This window comes from Equus caballus, chromosome 22, assembly GCF_041296265.1.
Source record: "Equus caballus isolate H_3958 breed thoroughbred chromosome 22, TB-T2T, whole genome shotgun sequence".
NCBI classification, from domain to species: domain Eukaryota; kingdom Metazoa; phylum Chordata; class Mammalia; order Perissodactyla; family Equidae; genus Equus; species Equus caballus.
In genome coordinates this window covers 21,523,221-21,539,359 of record NC_091705.1, presented here as the reverse complement: position 1 = coordinate 21,539,359, position 16,139 = coordinate 21,523,221, and the positions used below count along the sequence as shown (strand labels likewise).

The following is a 16,139-nucleotide window of genomic DNA, read 5'->3' as shown; positions in this document are numbered from 1 at the left end:
TTGCTCTTGGCAGTGTTGAAAGATGAGCTTCGTGACTCCTCAGCTTTGAGTCTCAGCTGCTGGGGACCATGGCTGTCTCACTCAGCATGGTGGCTTCAGGACCTGGCACAGCCTGGCACATAGTAGACACTCAAGAAGTACTTTTGAAAGGATAAAAGAGTGAGTTAGCTGTTTGATTGGTTAGTTAGCTCTCCAATGAGGTAGAGATGATTTGGGTCTCAGTAACACCAGAAGAAGCCAGCGTGTGGAGATTTAAATGACTTGCTCAAGGTCACACAACTAGGGGCATTCATTTGAACCCATGTTTTTGTGGCTCAGAGCCCTGCTCCTGACTACCTAGGATGCTCTAGTGTAGGATCCCCTGCCTGTGCAGTGGGGCCAGCCAAGTCCCTGTCGCCATTTCAAGTGTGTAGTTTCAGAGCTCGTATACTGGCGCCGAAGCAGCCCAGGTCCCAGGCTGAGATCAGTGGACAGCCCCTGAGAGCTTGCAGAGTCCCATAGCCCAGCTAGATGTCTGCCCTTCCTCACTGTGCCTTCCCCCCAGCTGCTGTGGGACACCCCAGTGGTGAGTCAGTTTCAGATGGACCTGTGCTGCCTTGGTGGCTATTCTGTGGTCCACGCAGATGATGGGGAACATGTTTCCATTCCTTGGGAGTGAGGTTTCTGCCCACATCCTGCAGCTGGGCTTCCTCCAGGGCTGGCAGCCACAAGCATTTTCCCTCCTGGCACCTCAGCGTGGTTTTTCACTGCCCGTGGGTGAGCCGCGTGGGGAAGTGTGTGCAGACGTGTGAACGTGCCTGTGTGGCTTGAAATATCTGAGAAGGCCCAGCCAGATGTTCTCGGTTGATGACGCCTGCCTGGTGGTGAAAAGGGGCGGTGGGTTTAATTTTCGCGTTTTTCGTTTGTGTCCATGAAGCCTCTGTTCCCTCTGATCCCCAGACAAGCCTTCCAGCTGGAACGGAATCTTTATTGCAGTGGGCGTGGTGTGTGCCTTGCTGGTGGCCCTGCTGATCGCCGCCCTCTACCTCCTCCGAATCAGACAGAAGAAAGGTGAGTGGATTCCTCTCTTCACCTGCAAGAGTTTGCCCCTGGGCTGTCCTTCCAGAGGGAGAGGCAATGAGAGTGCTTTGGGCTACATGTAGCTTAAGCCGTGAAGACGTCCAGTCCCTTCCGGTTACAGGAAGTCCAGAGGGAGCAGTGCCATGGCTGGTGCAGCACCTGCGCCAGGCTGGCCTCTGGGTGGGGCCCTCCTACGGCCTTCCCGTCGTGGGTGCAAGACGCCCATCCCTGCTCCTGGCCTCATATCCTCAGGGGACCACTACCGAGGTGGGAAGCATGGAGCTGCCAAAGGGGCAAGAGGGTCTCGGGGGGTGGTAATATTTCCCAGGAGCCCCCCCAGCAGACATCTCTTCACCTTCCCTGTCCAGGTTATGTGACCAGCCCTGGGCAGGAGGCCCAAAGGGAGGGGGATAGTACCACCAAGGCTGTGGGGAGGACTAAATGGGAGACGACAAGTAAAATGTGAGGGAAGTGCGTGGCACGCAGCAAGTGCCCAATAAATGTTGGCTCCTGTCGTCAGTGTTGCGTGTGAGCCCAGAACCACGAGCCACCTCTCTGGACAGCTCTCCTCACAGTGGCAAGGTGTGTGGCCTTGGACTCCACAGCTGGAGGGTACAAGTCCAGATCCAAGACGTGGTCCCCTGGCTCGTGTGCCTTTGTGTGTGTGTGTGTGTGTGTGTGTGGTGGGGATTGGTGCTGTAGCAAGGCCTCTGACTTTGGAATCAGACAAACCAGGGTTCCAGACCCTTGTGATATACTCTAAACAGTCAGTGTGGCCTCCCCGAGCCTCGGTTTCCTCATCTGTAAAATGGGAATGTATAGTGATACCTACCTGGGAGGAGAGTTATGAGACACAGATAAGCTCCTGTGAAATAACAGCTCTGACATGTCCTCAGGCCTCAAATCATGCTGTTCTCTTTCCCACCCTTGGAGGAGACAGTTTTAAGCCAGTGTTTCTGAAACATTTTTTACTACATGTGATAGAAGTGCATACATTTCATGTCTCAACTCAACACACACACACTCCTATAGATGAAATTGGAACTCTATTTTCCTTTTTGTCTTACTCTGTACTAAATTCTCTTAAAAGTGCTGGTTGTGACCCGCTGTGTGCCACAGCCTGTGAAGTGCACCTTGCCGTCCTGAGCTGCCTTTCTGTGCCCAGGCCACAGGCTGAGCTCGGATGGGCACGTTGTGTATCGGTCACACATCCCTTCTGCACCCCCTCACCTCTGCCCCCCAAGTTTCCCTCTGACGTGGGCTGGCTAGAAGGACTCAGCTCTAAGTACCAGCCGAGCCTCAAGCTCCCCATCCTGGAGAGCTGAGTCAGGCCCACCTTTCTGGAATCTGGAAAGAGGTTCCACCAGGAGATCCATGCAGGGGTTCTAAAGTTCCTGGAAAGCCCCACACAGGAAGGACTCCTCCTTGGGTGGGGAAGCGGGGCGACTCGCCCACCAAGGGTGACAGGCCAGCCCATCAGATGGCCTTCACGGCAGCCACGCTTAGTAAAATCCTAGCCCCACTTTGAGGCCCATCCCTGGGCACCATGCCAGGCTCCCAGCACACATGAGCTCATTCCTGTGGGCTTAGGCATCAGTGACCGGGTGTCCAGAGGAGGAATGGGCGTTTGGAGAGCTGCAGACCCTGGTGGGTCTGTTTGTGTGCAGAGCCCAGCTCTCAAGCATAGTCTCCAGTGACAGTGACAACTAGCACTCACTCAGCTCTTCTGATGTGCCAGGCACTGTTCTCATCACAGACCCCAGCAGTGGTTTTACTAAACCCATTTTACAGATGAGGAAACTGTGGCATGGGAACGCTATAAAACTTACTTGAGGCCTCACAACTGGTAAGTGATGGGGCCAGGATTCACCTGGGCAGCGGGTCTGCAGGGACCACATTTGAGACCCTGCACATCCTCCCCACTAATGAGACACCCCTTCATTGGTCCCTGAAGGGGTCTGCCCATCCCCTACCTCAGTACTCACAGTGAAATGTCCTGATTTCAACTCCACCACTTACCAGCCGTGGGACCCTAAGGAGTCACCCAGTCTCTTTGGTGTAAATGGGGTGATCAGTGTCCCATCAGTGGACTCCCTGAGACGACTCGTGTCCCAGCGCTTTGCAACCCATCATCCTCCCTCCACCCATCCTTCCTCCATCCAGACATTAGATGCTAAGCTGCAGCCTTCCTAGCTGGTGCCTGCTCACCTAAACATGCAACACCTCCCGGGCACCAAGCGTGAACCTGGCCGTGAGAATTCTTGCCTCGCGGCAGCCTCCAGCCTGTTAAAATGCCGTGCGGAGCACATTTGAGTGTGCGTGTTGCTTTTTAATTACACTTTTACAGTGAAATGGGAGTCAGATGCTGGCTGAACCCTGGGGACTGCTCTGTGGGATGCCCTGTATCACAGATTTAGAATCTCTGAACCAGATGGACCCTTTTTGCCTCAAGATCCTTTTTCAGAAAGTGGTGACATTTAAAATAAATGGATGTCCAGCCCAACCCTGTGAGTTAAAGCACTGAAATCTAAGCTCAGAGAGGGAAAATGACCCACCCAGGGTAACACAGCAAGTGAGTTGGTGGCAGAAGTGGGATTCACACCTGCTCCCCCAACTCCCAGCCCTGCTAGAAGCTGTTCTTCGGCAGTGAAAGGCCTTGATTGGGACCCAGGTTTGTCGCAGGGTCTTGGGGAAGGTGTGTGGTGAAGGGAGGTGAGGCCCAGACAGAGTACGGCATTTGGCCCCTCCCAGCCTGGAGGCTGCTTTTGGATCTGACCTTTGGCAACTCCCAGAGGTAGGAAAGCAGGAAGACTCAGCTCCCTGGTCTTTCTGGATGGAAGATAATAGACACCCCACTGGGCTGGGTGTGGGAGTTTCCTGTGGTTTGAAGGAAATGATTTCAGCAATTCCTCCCAACCTCCCAACGTCCCTGGAGGTGACCTTTGCCAAAAAAAAAAAAAAATGTTACATAAGAAAAGTGTATTTCTAGGTTAAATAACCAGCTTTTGTTTCTTTTCTCTTTCAGCCAAGGGCTCCACTTCTTCTACAAGGTAAGTGCATGCTGGGTAGGATGCTTTGGCAGTTGTGGTTTGGTTGACTGACCGCCCCCAACACCGCAGAGCACAGCCACACCCACTGACCCTCACTCCCATGCCATCAACCTTTCTACTTCTTTCCTTTGTAAGCTCCTCGCACCAGGTCTGTTTTTAATTTTTGTCTCAAATGAGGGGATGTCAGCACGCGGAGGCACTGACTTCTTGCGTGCTGTCCACAGACAGCGAGACCCTTATCAAATCCCATTTGGGCTGTGGCAGAAGCCTCCACACATCCTGCACGCGCCACCCCCAGATCCAAGTTGTGTACTTTGCTCTTTCCTTCATTCAGTAAATATTTACTGACTACCTTGGCGCGGGTGGCCCTGGGAATGCCGGGGTGAGGAGGACAGAAAGCTTGTGTGCCCTCCTGAAGCCCGTGGCCTGGTCCCAGGCTCAGGCGATGACGTTACATCACAGACAGTACATTAGTTTGTTGATTCATGTCTTCAGTGATTTTTGCTAACTCCCTACTGTGCGTCCGCTCAGTGCTGGGTGCTGGGGGTGCAGCAGTGAGCAAGAGTCATGGGGCTCAGATGCTGATGAGAGAACCAGACAGTAGGTGTGGAGGCGAAATGATATGTCATGTCACATCAGGTGGTGACAAACACAGCAAGGGGATGGAGATTAACGGTGGGGGCTATCTTAGGCCGCCGGCAAGGGGGCCTCTTCTAAAGAGGAGATGTGAGCAGCGAGCTACGAAGGGGTGGTGCCTGCTGGGCGACAGGGCAGGTGTGGCAAAGGCCGGAGGTGGGATATGCCGGGAGGACCGGAGGAGGCCTCTACGGTTGGAGCAGAAGGGACGAGGGGAAGGGCAGGAGATGAGGTCAGGGGGATGCAGGTCCACAGTCTCTTAGCTGAAGCCCTTGCAGCCAGACGTGTTACTAATCCAGACTTTCTCAGCCTTCAGGAAGGCCCCTGCTGTCACCCCCAGAGTAGACGCAGCTCCCCATAATCTGCCACGTGATGTGCCTGCACGGAAACACGCAAACATCCGTACTAAGGACAATAACAAAAGCCATAAATAGCTTCACGTTCGTTCAGGCCAGGTTTTGCCACCACGCAGGTTTTGCAGCTCTTTTGGTTTTTTAGGGCTTTGTGGATTTCAGAATTGCAGGGCAGGAACTGAGGATTTGGAGTGGAGGCCAGTGGTCCAGGACATGTGGCCGTTAGGACTCAGGTTTTACTCCCAGTGGGTTGAGGAGCCATCGGAGAGAGATGATCTGACTGTTGTTTTAAGAGTATCGCCCTGGCCACCGTGTGTTGAGCAGTCCCCAGGAGGTGAGGGTGGAGGCAGAAAGGCTGGGGCGGAGGCTGCTGCAAGGATCCAAACAGATGATGGTGGCCTGGACCAGGGTGGTGGGATGGACTGAGAAATGTCAGATTCTGGATATATTTTAGAGGGAGAGCCAAGAGGACTTGCTGGTGATAGACGTAGAGTCAAGGACAGTCCCACGGTTGGGGGCAATGGAAGTGCTGTGTGTGTACAGCAAGTCTGCTCATTTCCAAGGGCAAGACTCGGCTCCCATCCTGTGCCTTAAAACCTTCACTGGCTCCCCATGGCCCTCAGGATAGCCCAGATGCCTTGCTGGGGCCCTCGAGCCCCTCGTGGTCCGGCCCCACTGACTTGGACAGTTCCACTGCCCGCCACCCCCCAGTCCTCGCAGTCTGCGGCTCAGTCACGCTGCACTCCTTCGCGTCCTCCCACACGCTGCATCCTCGTCTTCCTCCTAGGCCTTGTGCACCGGCCTCTCTCCATGAGGTGTGCCCTCCACCCCTGCTCGTGTACCACCCAGGGTCTCCACCTCTCCAAGGGACAGCAGTCACAGTGGGCTCTGTGCACGGCGCCCCCTGGAGTTGTGTGACATGGACGCTAGAGTGGGCACCTCTCCTTTCAGCTGTGTGCCTCCTGCTCTTCCTTCTGGGCTCAGAGAGGATATCAGCACCCCCAGGGACAGGGGCCCCTCCTGTGAGCTCGACTGATGCCCCTGCATTGACACCCTGGTGTGTTCAAGGTGTCTCTGCACTTGTCCCTATATTATAACCCACCCCTCTTGAGGGCAGGGACCATTTCCCTCATGTTCACTGCTGAAAGCCACTAAACTTGGCACCATGCCTAGAATGGAATAGGTGCTCATTAAAGGTTTGTTGAATGAATGAATGAGTGCCATCCCAGACCACTGCAGCATCCCCAGTCTCTTCCTGCTCCCAACTCCTAAAGCTCTCCCTCTCGGTGGCTTCACGGCCCCAAATATGGAAGGATCTCTCTTTTTTGTTTTATTTTTATTGTTGTCATTATTTGTTACTTGTCTTATCTCCCCAGTTAGACACTAAATTTCTGGAAGAAAAGGGCAGTGTCAATAATAATGACAACAGCGTCAGCAGCTAACGTTTATCAAGTGTGCGTGGTCTTCCAGGCCTGGATCTGTGCTTTTACCTAGATTAGTCCATTGGTGATTTTAATTATCGCAAAAACCCTGTGATTTACGATTATCCCAATTTAATTGCACGGTGGGTCTCACACTTGAGTGTGGAGCAGAGTCCCCTGGAGGGCTTGTTAAAACACAGATTTCTGGGCCCTGCCCCCTGAGTTTCGGATACAGAACTTGTATTTCTAACAAGTTCTCAGGGTGGTGCTGATGCGGCTGTTCCCAAGCTGGACTTTGAGAACCCCTGTTCTAGAAGGTTATTACTATCCCTATGCGTGGTTGAGGAAACTGAGGCTCAGAGAAGTGGTGTCACATCCCCGAGGTCCCACAGCCAGTAAGTGTTGGGCCTATGCCTCCAGCCCCGATTTCTCTGACCCTGAAGCCAAGGCTCTTCCCCACTCTCTGATGCCTCCTGCTGCCTATTTCTTCTTCCCCAGAAAAGCCAACCATTTTCTGCCTGTTTTTAATTTTTCCAGCAGGAGCCTACCAGGGGAGCCGCGAGATCACTTGCTCCCTTTCATCTCTCTAAACCAAAGCAATAGCTTGTGAGCGGTAATGGTGGTTTCCTACACAGCGGCCGGCTTCAGCTCGGCTGGCTGGGATCACAGGCTTGCTTTCCAGAGGATGTTGGCGTAGGTCGCAGCCGAGCCCCTCAGGGAGGGCGCAAGGGGATGCTGCCGCTTTGAGCTCAAAGGGCCCTTCAGGTTGCAGGGCTGGTGCAGGGACTGGTTCCTTCTAACTCCCTGGGTTGGGAATGCACAAGCAGAACACTGTCTATAATCTTTCCTGCCTCAGACAAGAGAAAAATATGTCTCCGCTCCCTTAATTGGGCACTGGGGTTCATTCGGTTGCTATTTGCTCACTTGTCAGACATTCCCTGCCTTTATACTTGGAATATTTAGAGTTTCCCCGATTCTTTCATTTATTCATCTGGATTGAGCCCAGCTCAGTGCCAGGCCTTAAGCTGGGGGATTGCAAAGGGAAGAGAAAAAGACACAGGCCCTGGTCTCATGGCGCTTTTGATCTGATGGGAGAAATGTTCATTCATTCGTTCGTTCATTCCACAAGATTTGTGGTGTGCTAACATGGCACCAGCCCGTTGCTAGGTGTCGGCTCTGGTGGTGAATGAGAAGAACCAAGTCCCTGGCCTGCCTCCCCATGAGCTCATGGTCCATTGGTGGGGCAGGTTAGCAAACAAACGGGGAGGTTAATACACGATGTGATGCAGATGCTGACTAAATAAAATAAAGCCGGGCATGGAGCAGAGCTGGGGGGTGGGTGCAGTGGGCCATCAGCGAAGGCTGGTCTGAGGAGGGGTCATTTAGAAGATAGCTGAAGGACGAGAGGGCTCCAGCCGTGGGAATATCTGGCGGAGGGAATGGCCAGTGCCAAGACCCTGAGGCAGGAGCAGCTGGATGTGTTCGTGGAACGTGGAGGAGGCCAGGACAGGGAGTGGAGTGAGCAAGGGAGAGCGAGGTGGAAGACGCGAGCGTCCGAGGGGCCGATCGTGCCGACCCCGCCGGTTAGGACACGGAGATAGAGTTCACTGTGCGAGGAGGGGCTGAGAGTTTTGAGCAGAAAAATGGTGTGACATCAGTTACGCCTTTTACATGTGGAGGAGGGACCCCAGAGGGGCAGAAATAGACGCAAGGAGAGAGGAAGGAGGCCCCTTGGAATCCAGGGAGCTGGGATGGTGGAGATGACGGAACGGTTGGGTCGGATATGTGTTTTGGAGGCAGTCAACCAGCCTTGTGGTGGATTAGACATGGGCTGGAAGGAGGAGAGAGGAGAACCCAGGATTGCTCCCACTTCCGCAGCCTGAGCACAGGGGCATGCTGTGTGGACAGTGCCGTTCTCTGAGATAAGAAAGACCAGGGAGAGACAGACATGAAGAAACGGATAATTGCTTCCAGTCTGTAACATGGCTCTGAAAGAGAGGAACCCAGTGTTCTGAGAATGGAGTTCGGGGGTTCAGTGAAGGTTTCCCCAAGAAAAGGCTGTTTGAAACAGGATCTGAGGGAAGAGGAGGAGGGAAGCAGATGAAGAGGCAAGAAGAAATGAGTGTGCAAAGGCCCTGGGGCAGTCTGACTGGCATTCATTCCAAGTCACTTTTGAGCTCCTGGACCTAGTGGTGAGGAAGTATAGCAGGCGGACAGACAGACAGATGGACACAGAAACCAGATATGAAAATACACAGGGAGGTTTGAAATTGTCACAGAAGGGCAGCCCAGCCAGCCCAGCACTGTCAGAGAAGCCTTCCCAGGGAGGTGACCCCAGAGTCATGTCTTGAAGGATACACAGAAGTTAACAGGAGAAAAAGTGGCCAAGGGGTTCATTGAAGGCTGCTGTTGACACGTGAAGTAGCCCTCTTGACATATTCAGTGGGTGAAGAAGTGGGTAAATGAGGGCAGGGGAGCAAATGAGATGGACTTGACCCAGTAGGGAGCCCCAGAGGTTTGGAAGCAGGAGGGGTGTAGCTAGATCTGCATGATCTCTCTCCCCAGACGGTGCCCCTGGTCCTGGAGGTTCCGTTTCTCTGGCCACGTGGGGCCTGTCATGCCCCAGAACCACTTCCTGAGCCAAGCAGTCATGCCAAACCCATTAATAACCCCGCTGCCAAGCCCCATTGCTCATTTCTGACATTATCCAGGCTAACATCCCCAGAGTTGCCGGCTCGAGAATTTACACAGCTCCTGCAGATGGCTCGCCCTCCACCTTGACCATGACCCTGCCGTGAGCCAAGCCACCGCCTCCAATTACAGAATCAAATGCATGAACAGCTTCTCTGATTAACCCGGAGATGTGGTCCTTCTCTTTTCTTTTTCTTGAATTATAACACCTAGATGCGTATAATATAGAACACTTGGAGAATATGGGAAACTAAAAAGCAGGAACAAATACCACCCAAAGACCACTGCTGGGAGCATTTTACTGTGATTCCTTCCAGAGTTGCCCACACATTTTTCATAATTGAGATCATTCCACAGAGAATGTTGCTTTTTCACTTACCATTTTAATGTAATCATTTGTAATAAAAAAAAAACCTCATCAACCTTTTAAATCTTTACGAATCTATCCTAATTTCCAGTTGGCAGAGCTGTCAGGTGTAAACCTCCCTCCCCCGTCCCCCTCTGTGACAAGTGCCCCAAAAATGTGTAATTATGAGTCAAAAGATGAGGACACCTTCCAAGCTCTTGATTTTGCCAAGCTGCTTCCCAGAAGGGTGGTGCCAGTTCGCTGCTCCTGGCCACGTGGGACCGTCCCAGTTTCCCCATACCTTGCCCAGCACGAAGGATTATAATTCCTAAAGAGCCTTGCTGATAGAGTAGGTTACAAAATAAAAATAGTGCATAGCTTGAAATTCCTCTTTAGTGAGGTCGACCCTCTTCTCCAGACTTTTAATAAACAGTTGTATTTCTGTCGTGAATCACGCATCCACATCCTCCGCCCATATAGGAAGTGGAACCTAAATGTTATTCTTATCAGTTTGCATGAGCACTTCAGATAGCGAGGATATTTTTATCTGTCTCTTTCCTTTTTAGGTTGCATGAGCCCGAGAAGAACGCCAGAGAAATAACCCAGGTACAGTCCTTGGTGAGGTGCCCTTCCCGGGAAACCCGATGGTGTGATTTTCTTACATCAACCGGAGTTGCAGATCCTGTTCTAAATTAAGACTCCTTCCCCAGGGCGGGAGGCTGGGGAGGGTGGAGGATCCTTGCATTCCTAATTTCCCCCATCCTCTGCTCCAGCCAGGAGGGTCCGTCCCAGCCTCCTTGACTCAGTGCCACCATCGCACCACTCCAGGGGGCCCCCTTCACAATGGGTTCTATGTAAATGGTGCCTCTGGAGTCAGGCTGCAGCCTCCCTTGCTGTGGATCCTGAGTCCTGCCTCCATGCATTTGCCCAGGCTGGTCCCTCCACCAGGAGCACCCGTCCCGGCTCGCTCCCCTCTCCTCCTGCAGCCCTTGACGGAAAGACCCTGTGTCCTTCATTACCTCACGCAAGGGCATACTCCCCGGAGCTGGCCGCCTCCCCCCACATTGCTGAGGGATTTCACAGGCAACACGGTTGGCCTGTTTCCGAGAAACCTAGCCCTGCTGCTCACCGCTGACACTGTGAGACCTTGGAGGCACAGGGCTCCTCACGTCTTGTAAGCAGTCAGGCCCTGCCCTGCACCCAGAAGGAGAGCACGCCGGCTGTCCTTGACATTTCCCCCGCAGTTGTCATCCTTTTAGATGTAATCTGTTGAAAAGAGTCGGCTTGGTAAAAGGCACAGCATTTGTAGGTCAAAACGATGTGGCCTGCTCTCCTGACCCCACACAGCCCCCAGCGGCCCTGGGCAGGAACTCGTGTGGTAATTAGAAAAACGAGACAATTTCCAGGCATGGGAGGGGGACCTTCTCCCTAGTCGTTTTACCTCCGGACTTCTTTCTGGAACTTCCAGGGAAAGGACGATGTTGAGAAGAGCTGGTCATTGAAACCTGTGCAAAATTCTCAGTCAGCCAAGACTTACTGAGCAAGCTACAATGTGCCAGGCCCTGGGCAGGGAGCAGGGCAGGCGCAGCCCAGTGCTTGGAGCTTGCAGCCTGCGTCTAGGATTCCCAGTGCCCTGGGCCAGCCCTCCAGGGAGGGGACTTAATGCTCTTGGCTGGGGTTCCCAGGGAAGAAGGAGTGGGCAGGGGCAGAGGAGCTGTGTGGTGAGACCACAGCTGCAGAGTCCAACAGACTTTGACTCTTTTCCAGCTGTGTGACTTTGACCAAATTATTTAACTTCCCTGGGTCTCAGCTTCTTCACCTGTAAAATGGGGTAAATAACTCCTACCAAGCAGAGTTGTGACAGGGCCTAAGTAAGTTGACCCATGTCATCGCCTGGGGCTTGGAAGCCATCGGGAACTGCCAACTAGGAGTCATGGTTGTCAGCAGCTCCCCTCTTCTTTTACAGCGTAGGTGCCAGGCACAGAGGGAGCCAAGTTTATAAGTCATGATGGGTAATTTTAAGGCTGCAGTTGTGGGTGATAAGATTGGAGAGAGATGCAGGTTTGCCAGGCGGTGGGTGATTGCTAACATTTATTCAGTGTAAGTGCTCACTACATACGTGCCAGGCTCCGTTCTGAGAGCTTTACCTGGCTGACTTCATCCAATCCTCACAGTGACCCTGGCCACAGACACTATTATCATCCCTACTTTACAGATGGGGAAACTGAGGCCCAGAGAGGCTAAGTAAACTGCCCAAAGCCCCTCAGCTGGAGAGAGCAGAACCAGGACTCAAACTCCGGGTTTTGACTGCAGAACCTGTACCACCTGCTAACTGGCACCCATCGATACCCAGTCTGGATGCTTCTGACTCCTCTTGGCTCCCTCTCGCTGAGCCCTAATTTGCCACCCCATCCTCTCTGGGGCTTGGGGCTCCGAGATGACCTTCTCTCCCTCTCATTTAGATCCAGGACAGCAATGACTCACACACCCCTATCCTCCGTCTCCCAGTCCCCAGCTTCACCCTGAACAGGGCTGAAATTGTTGCTACCCGTCCATCCACTCATTCATTCATCCATTCATTCATTCATTACTGATGGGGCTTTTTCTGTGCCACCTTTGGTTTCTGCATCCTAACAAATGCCTAGTGAATATCTGTTGAATTAACGAGTAAATAAATGAATGTCCCCTCCCAGGGTGGGGATCAGCATCTCCTCAGATCCCCAAACAGACACAGTCCTAGGTGGCAGGTGCTGTAATGGAGAAACATGGCTGAGGAAGCACAGAGAAGGAGCCCTGGACCCAGCCGAAGGGGTTCTCAGGATGAAGCGGTGCTCTCGAGCTGAAATGCACAGGGCAGATTGGGTTTCCTTACAAAGAAAAGGAGAGGGGCAGATACTCTAAGCAGAGGGAAGAGCATTGAAAAGGGGGGACAGACTGCTGGAGGAGATGACATTGAGACAGGGCTGTGAGATGGCCACTGGCGCTCAGGAAGGTCCCTCAGGCTGTGTGAGGAGGTGGATTGGAAGGCGAGGGCTGGAGGCTGGTAACCTTGGCCAGAGAAGATGGGGCTGCGAATTAGGGCTGAGCGGTGGGAGCCAAGAGGAGACAGAAGCATCCAGACTGGGTATCCATGGGTGGATGAGTGGCTGGGGGCTCCGGGATGACCTTCTCTCCATCTCATTTAGATCCAGGACAACAATGACATCACGTATGCTGACCTGAACCTGCCCAAGGGGAAGAAACCTGCCCCCTCGGCTGCCGAGCCCAACAACCACACGGAGTACGCCAGCATTCAGGCGCGCCCGCCGCCAGGGACCGAGGACACCCTCACGTACGCAGACCTGGACATGGTCCACCTCAACCGGGCCCCCAAGCAGTCAGCCCCGAAGCCGGAGCCATCCTACTCGGAGTATGCCAGCGTCCAGGTCCAGAGGAAGTGAACAGGACCGCAGTATCTCTAGGGCCTGTCCCCACGAGCCTTCCTGTCCCACATGGGGCAGCCGTGATGAGGACAGCCAGCCCGGTTCCCAGAGGGCTGAGGTGGCGCAGGCCCTGAGACCCAAGAATGAGGCTGGCTCTTGTCTCCCCAACTCAGGTGGCTCTCCAGCATTTCCAGGGTGGCCACGGCCCCCTGTCTTGCCACACACATGGAGGCTGATGTTGCCAGACCAGCCAGGGAACCGACCTGGGAACTGGCCAGAGCCACCGGGGGTCCAAGGACTCTCATGCCTCTCTCCCTCAACGTGTGGGTCTTGGTCATGGTCTTAGAGACCCCTGGCTGCCTCCTTGATGCTCTGCAGCCTGATCTTCCAGGATGAGGAGGGAGAAAACCCCACCCCTTCCTCCCACCACCACCACCCAGCTGGGGCTTTGGGAAAAGTTTTCCCTTTAGATCCAACTGCCCCATCCATGGAGAAGCTGGAGAAAGAACCTCTGGGACCCGCATCCCGAGACTTGGGGAGGTTGCTGCCAACAGTCCTGATCTTCCCATCCCCGGACTGATGAGCCACAAGCCCTGGGGGAGGAGAGGACCCTCCGAGGAACCATCACCACCACCACCAAGGAGCGAGTGAAAAAACCCACCTCCTCCTCACCCTCCACGACTCCTTGAGGACCCATCATCCCAACCGTGACCCTCCATGTGGACCCAACTCTCCTTTCTAGACCTGAGCTTGCTTCCTCCAGCTAGCACTAATTCAGCAACATCTCGCTGTGGACGCCTGTAAATTATTGAGAAATGTGAAACGTGCAATCTTGAAACTGAGGTGTTAGAAAATTTGATCTGTGGTGTTTTGTTTTGTTTTTTTCTTAAAACGACAGCAGCGTTCTCTTGGCTCTTTGTCGTGTGTTGAAGTGCGTGGTGGTTCTTGTGCAGTCTAAGGTTTAACAGCCGGCTGTCCCGGAGGGCTTCTCGGACAGCAGACCCGGAGTTCCTCCAGAGCCCTGAGGATAGCGAAGAAGGTTCCAGTTTGGCTACTCCATGGAGATGCTTCGCTTTCTCTCCAGGACTAAATTGGCCATGTTCTCAGCTGAGCCACATGGCTGGTACTGATGCCTTCCGTGCCCCCAGTGTGGTCCGAACCCGCCCAGTGCTCCTGCAGGCTGCCTCCTTCCTGGGGCAGTCCTGCCGAGACCTAAGGCCTCGGTCTACTCACCCACACAGAGGGGAGAGGAAAGAGGCCCTCCCTCCCCTCCATCTCACAAGCACTTTAGGGCCATGTAGGGTAGGAAGCTGTGCCTGGCTGTTCTCCCCACCCCTTTAGCAACCTTCCCCCATCCCAGCTCTCTGAGCTGGTCCTTACAGGAGGAATCTTCCATCTCTGCTCTCAAACCCTATTGGGATCAAACTGGAATAAATCCAAAACAGACAGGAGGACTGGGCAGCTGTGAAGCCAGGACTCACCTGCCTTCTGTCCCTCTGTCTCAGGAGCTTGGGCAGAGGCTGTGACCTCGTTACCCTCTGACCCCCCCACCCTTCCAGTTCAGTGTGGGAGCCCGGCTGGGCCCAGGGCAAGCAGACGTTGCAGGCCCTGTTTATGTGGTCTTCACGTGCAACTGATCAACTCTTAGAGCTAAGACACTCATCTTCACTGCCCCCTGGGTCCAGCCGTTTGATGCCCAGGGGATTCCTGGCTCAGGCTGTCAGAGCTAGAAGCTGAGCTGTCCTGCCCCTCAGCAGGTCGTCCCGGTGGAAGTCCGGATGCTCAGCGCACCCAGCCCTCTGGGGGACAAAGATTTGGTGTTTTACATGACAGCATCCAGGAATTAGCTGAGCCAACAGCCATGCAGGCAGCTTTGGCCCGACGAGCCAGAGTTTCTCTGTGGCATCTGGGAGCACAGTGGCCCAGCCACCTGGCTCGGGCTATTTCCAAATTCCAGAAGGTTGGCTTGTAAACCTTAGTCTCCCTCTCTTCTGCCCAGAGTGAGCACGTGTGAGAACACACACACACACACACACACACACACACACACACACAATTTTAAAAGAATGTTTTCTTGGTGCCATTTTAATTTAATTTAAGTTTGACTTTTGGAAGGGGAGTAAGAGAATGAGGCCAAGGAAGTCGTGTAGCTTAGCTTCAGCCTGGCAGCCTGGAGAGTCCCATACCTTGTGTATGAACCCCAGGAAAAGGAAGAAGTCGAAACAACAGTGCGGAAGGAGCGTGTTTTCAGGAGTTTATTTTAAGACCGCTGGGAAGGAAACAGGCCCCATTTTGTATATAGTTGCAACTTAAACTTTTTGGCTTGCAAAATATTTTTGTAATAAAGATTTCTGGGTAACAACGACCCTTTGGGTGTCAAGTGTCCATGTCTCTGGGAGTGTGTCCCCCGACCCCAGGAGCCTGGGAGAGGATCGCCTGTGGCCCCAGGGCTTGGAACCATCACAGGGTTTGGGCCTCTCGCTTTGGTTTTATAGACACAAAGACTGTTCCCTGGCTCAGAGGGAGCCGGTGTACGCAGAATTCCAACAGACAACCAAGTTCGGTTCCCAGTTCTGCCGCTTCGTAGCTGCGAGAATTCAAGCAGCTCGCCTCTCTGAGACTCGGGCTGTCATGGGAACAATGGGGACCACACTACCTTCTGCCAGGGTTAGTGTGAAGATGACGGGGTCGTGGGGCACCGAGCCCCAGGCTTGGCACATAGGAAGCCTTTGCTAAGCGTTGGGTCGTTCCTTCCCACCCTAAACATTGCACGGGGGGTTCTGGTTGCCCCTCACGACCCAGGGCATCTTGGACAAGCGGGCCACCCTCTCGGAGCCTCACTTTCCTCCTCTACCAAATGCAGGAAACCTACTGCTTGTCCTAGAGTGTCCTTGCCAGATGACTCATGTCAAGTGCTAGTATACAGTAGGTGCTCAATAAACGTCACTTTCCTTACCTCCTCTCCATCTGAATATTAATCATATTAGTGACAATTAGATAATAATGTTAATATAATATTAATAATACTTAGTGTTTACTGTGTGTCAGCACTTTGCATCGATTAACTCCTTTAAACCTCCCACTCGAGGTAGGAAACATTATTGACCTCATTTATAGACAAGGCACAGAAAGGTGGTGTAACTTATACAGGGTCACACAGC

At 53.4% G+C, this 16,139-nt stretch overlaps 1 protein-coding gene across 5 annotated transcripts in view; it reads left to right on the top strand.

Moving 5' to 3' along the window:
- The window catches only part of SIRPA (signal regulatory protein alpha), a 44,626-nt gene extending 29,283 nt beyond the window's left edge, over positions 1 to 15,343 (top strand). For all 5 annotated transcript variants that reach the window (XM_070247587.1, XM_070247588.1, XM_023626238.2 and 2 more), the window contains exons 6-9: positions 940 to 1,050; positions 4,085 to 4,109; positions 10,123 to 10,162; positions 12,742 to 15,343. In XM_070247587.1, coding sequence (XP_070103688.1) covers positions 940 to 1,050; positions 4,085 to 4,109; positions 10,123 to 10,162; positions 12,742 to 12,996 — 431 coding nt within the window. In that variant the 3' untranslated portion in view covers positions 12,997 to 15,343. The remainder of the gene's footprint in view (positions 1 to 939; positions 1,051 to 4,084; positions 4,110 to 10,122; positions 10,163 to 12,741) is intronic.
- The last annotated feature ends 796 nt before the right edge of the window (positions 15,344 to 16,139 follow it).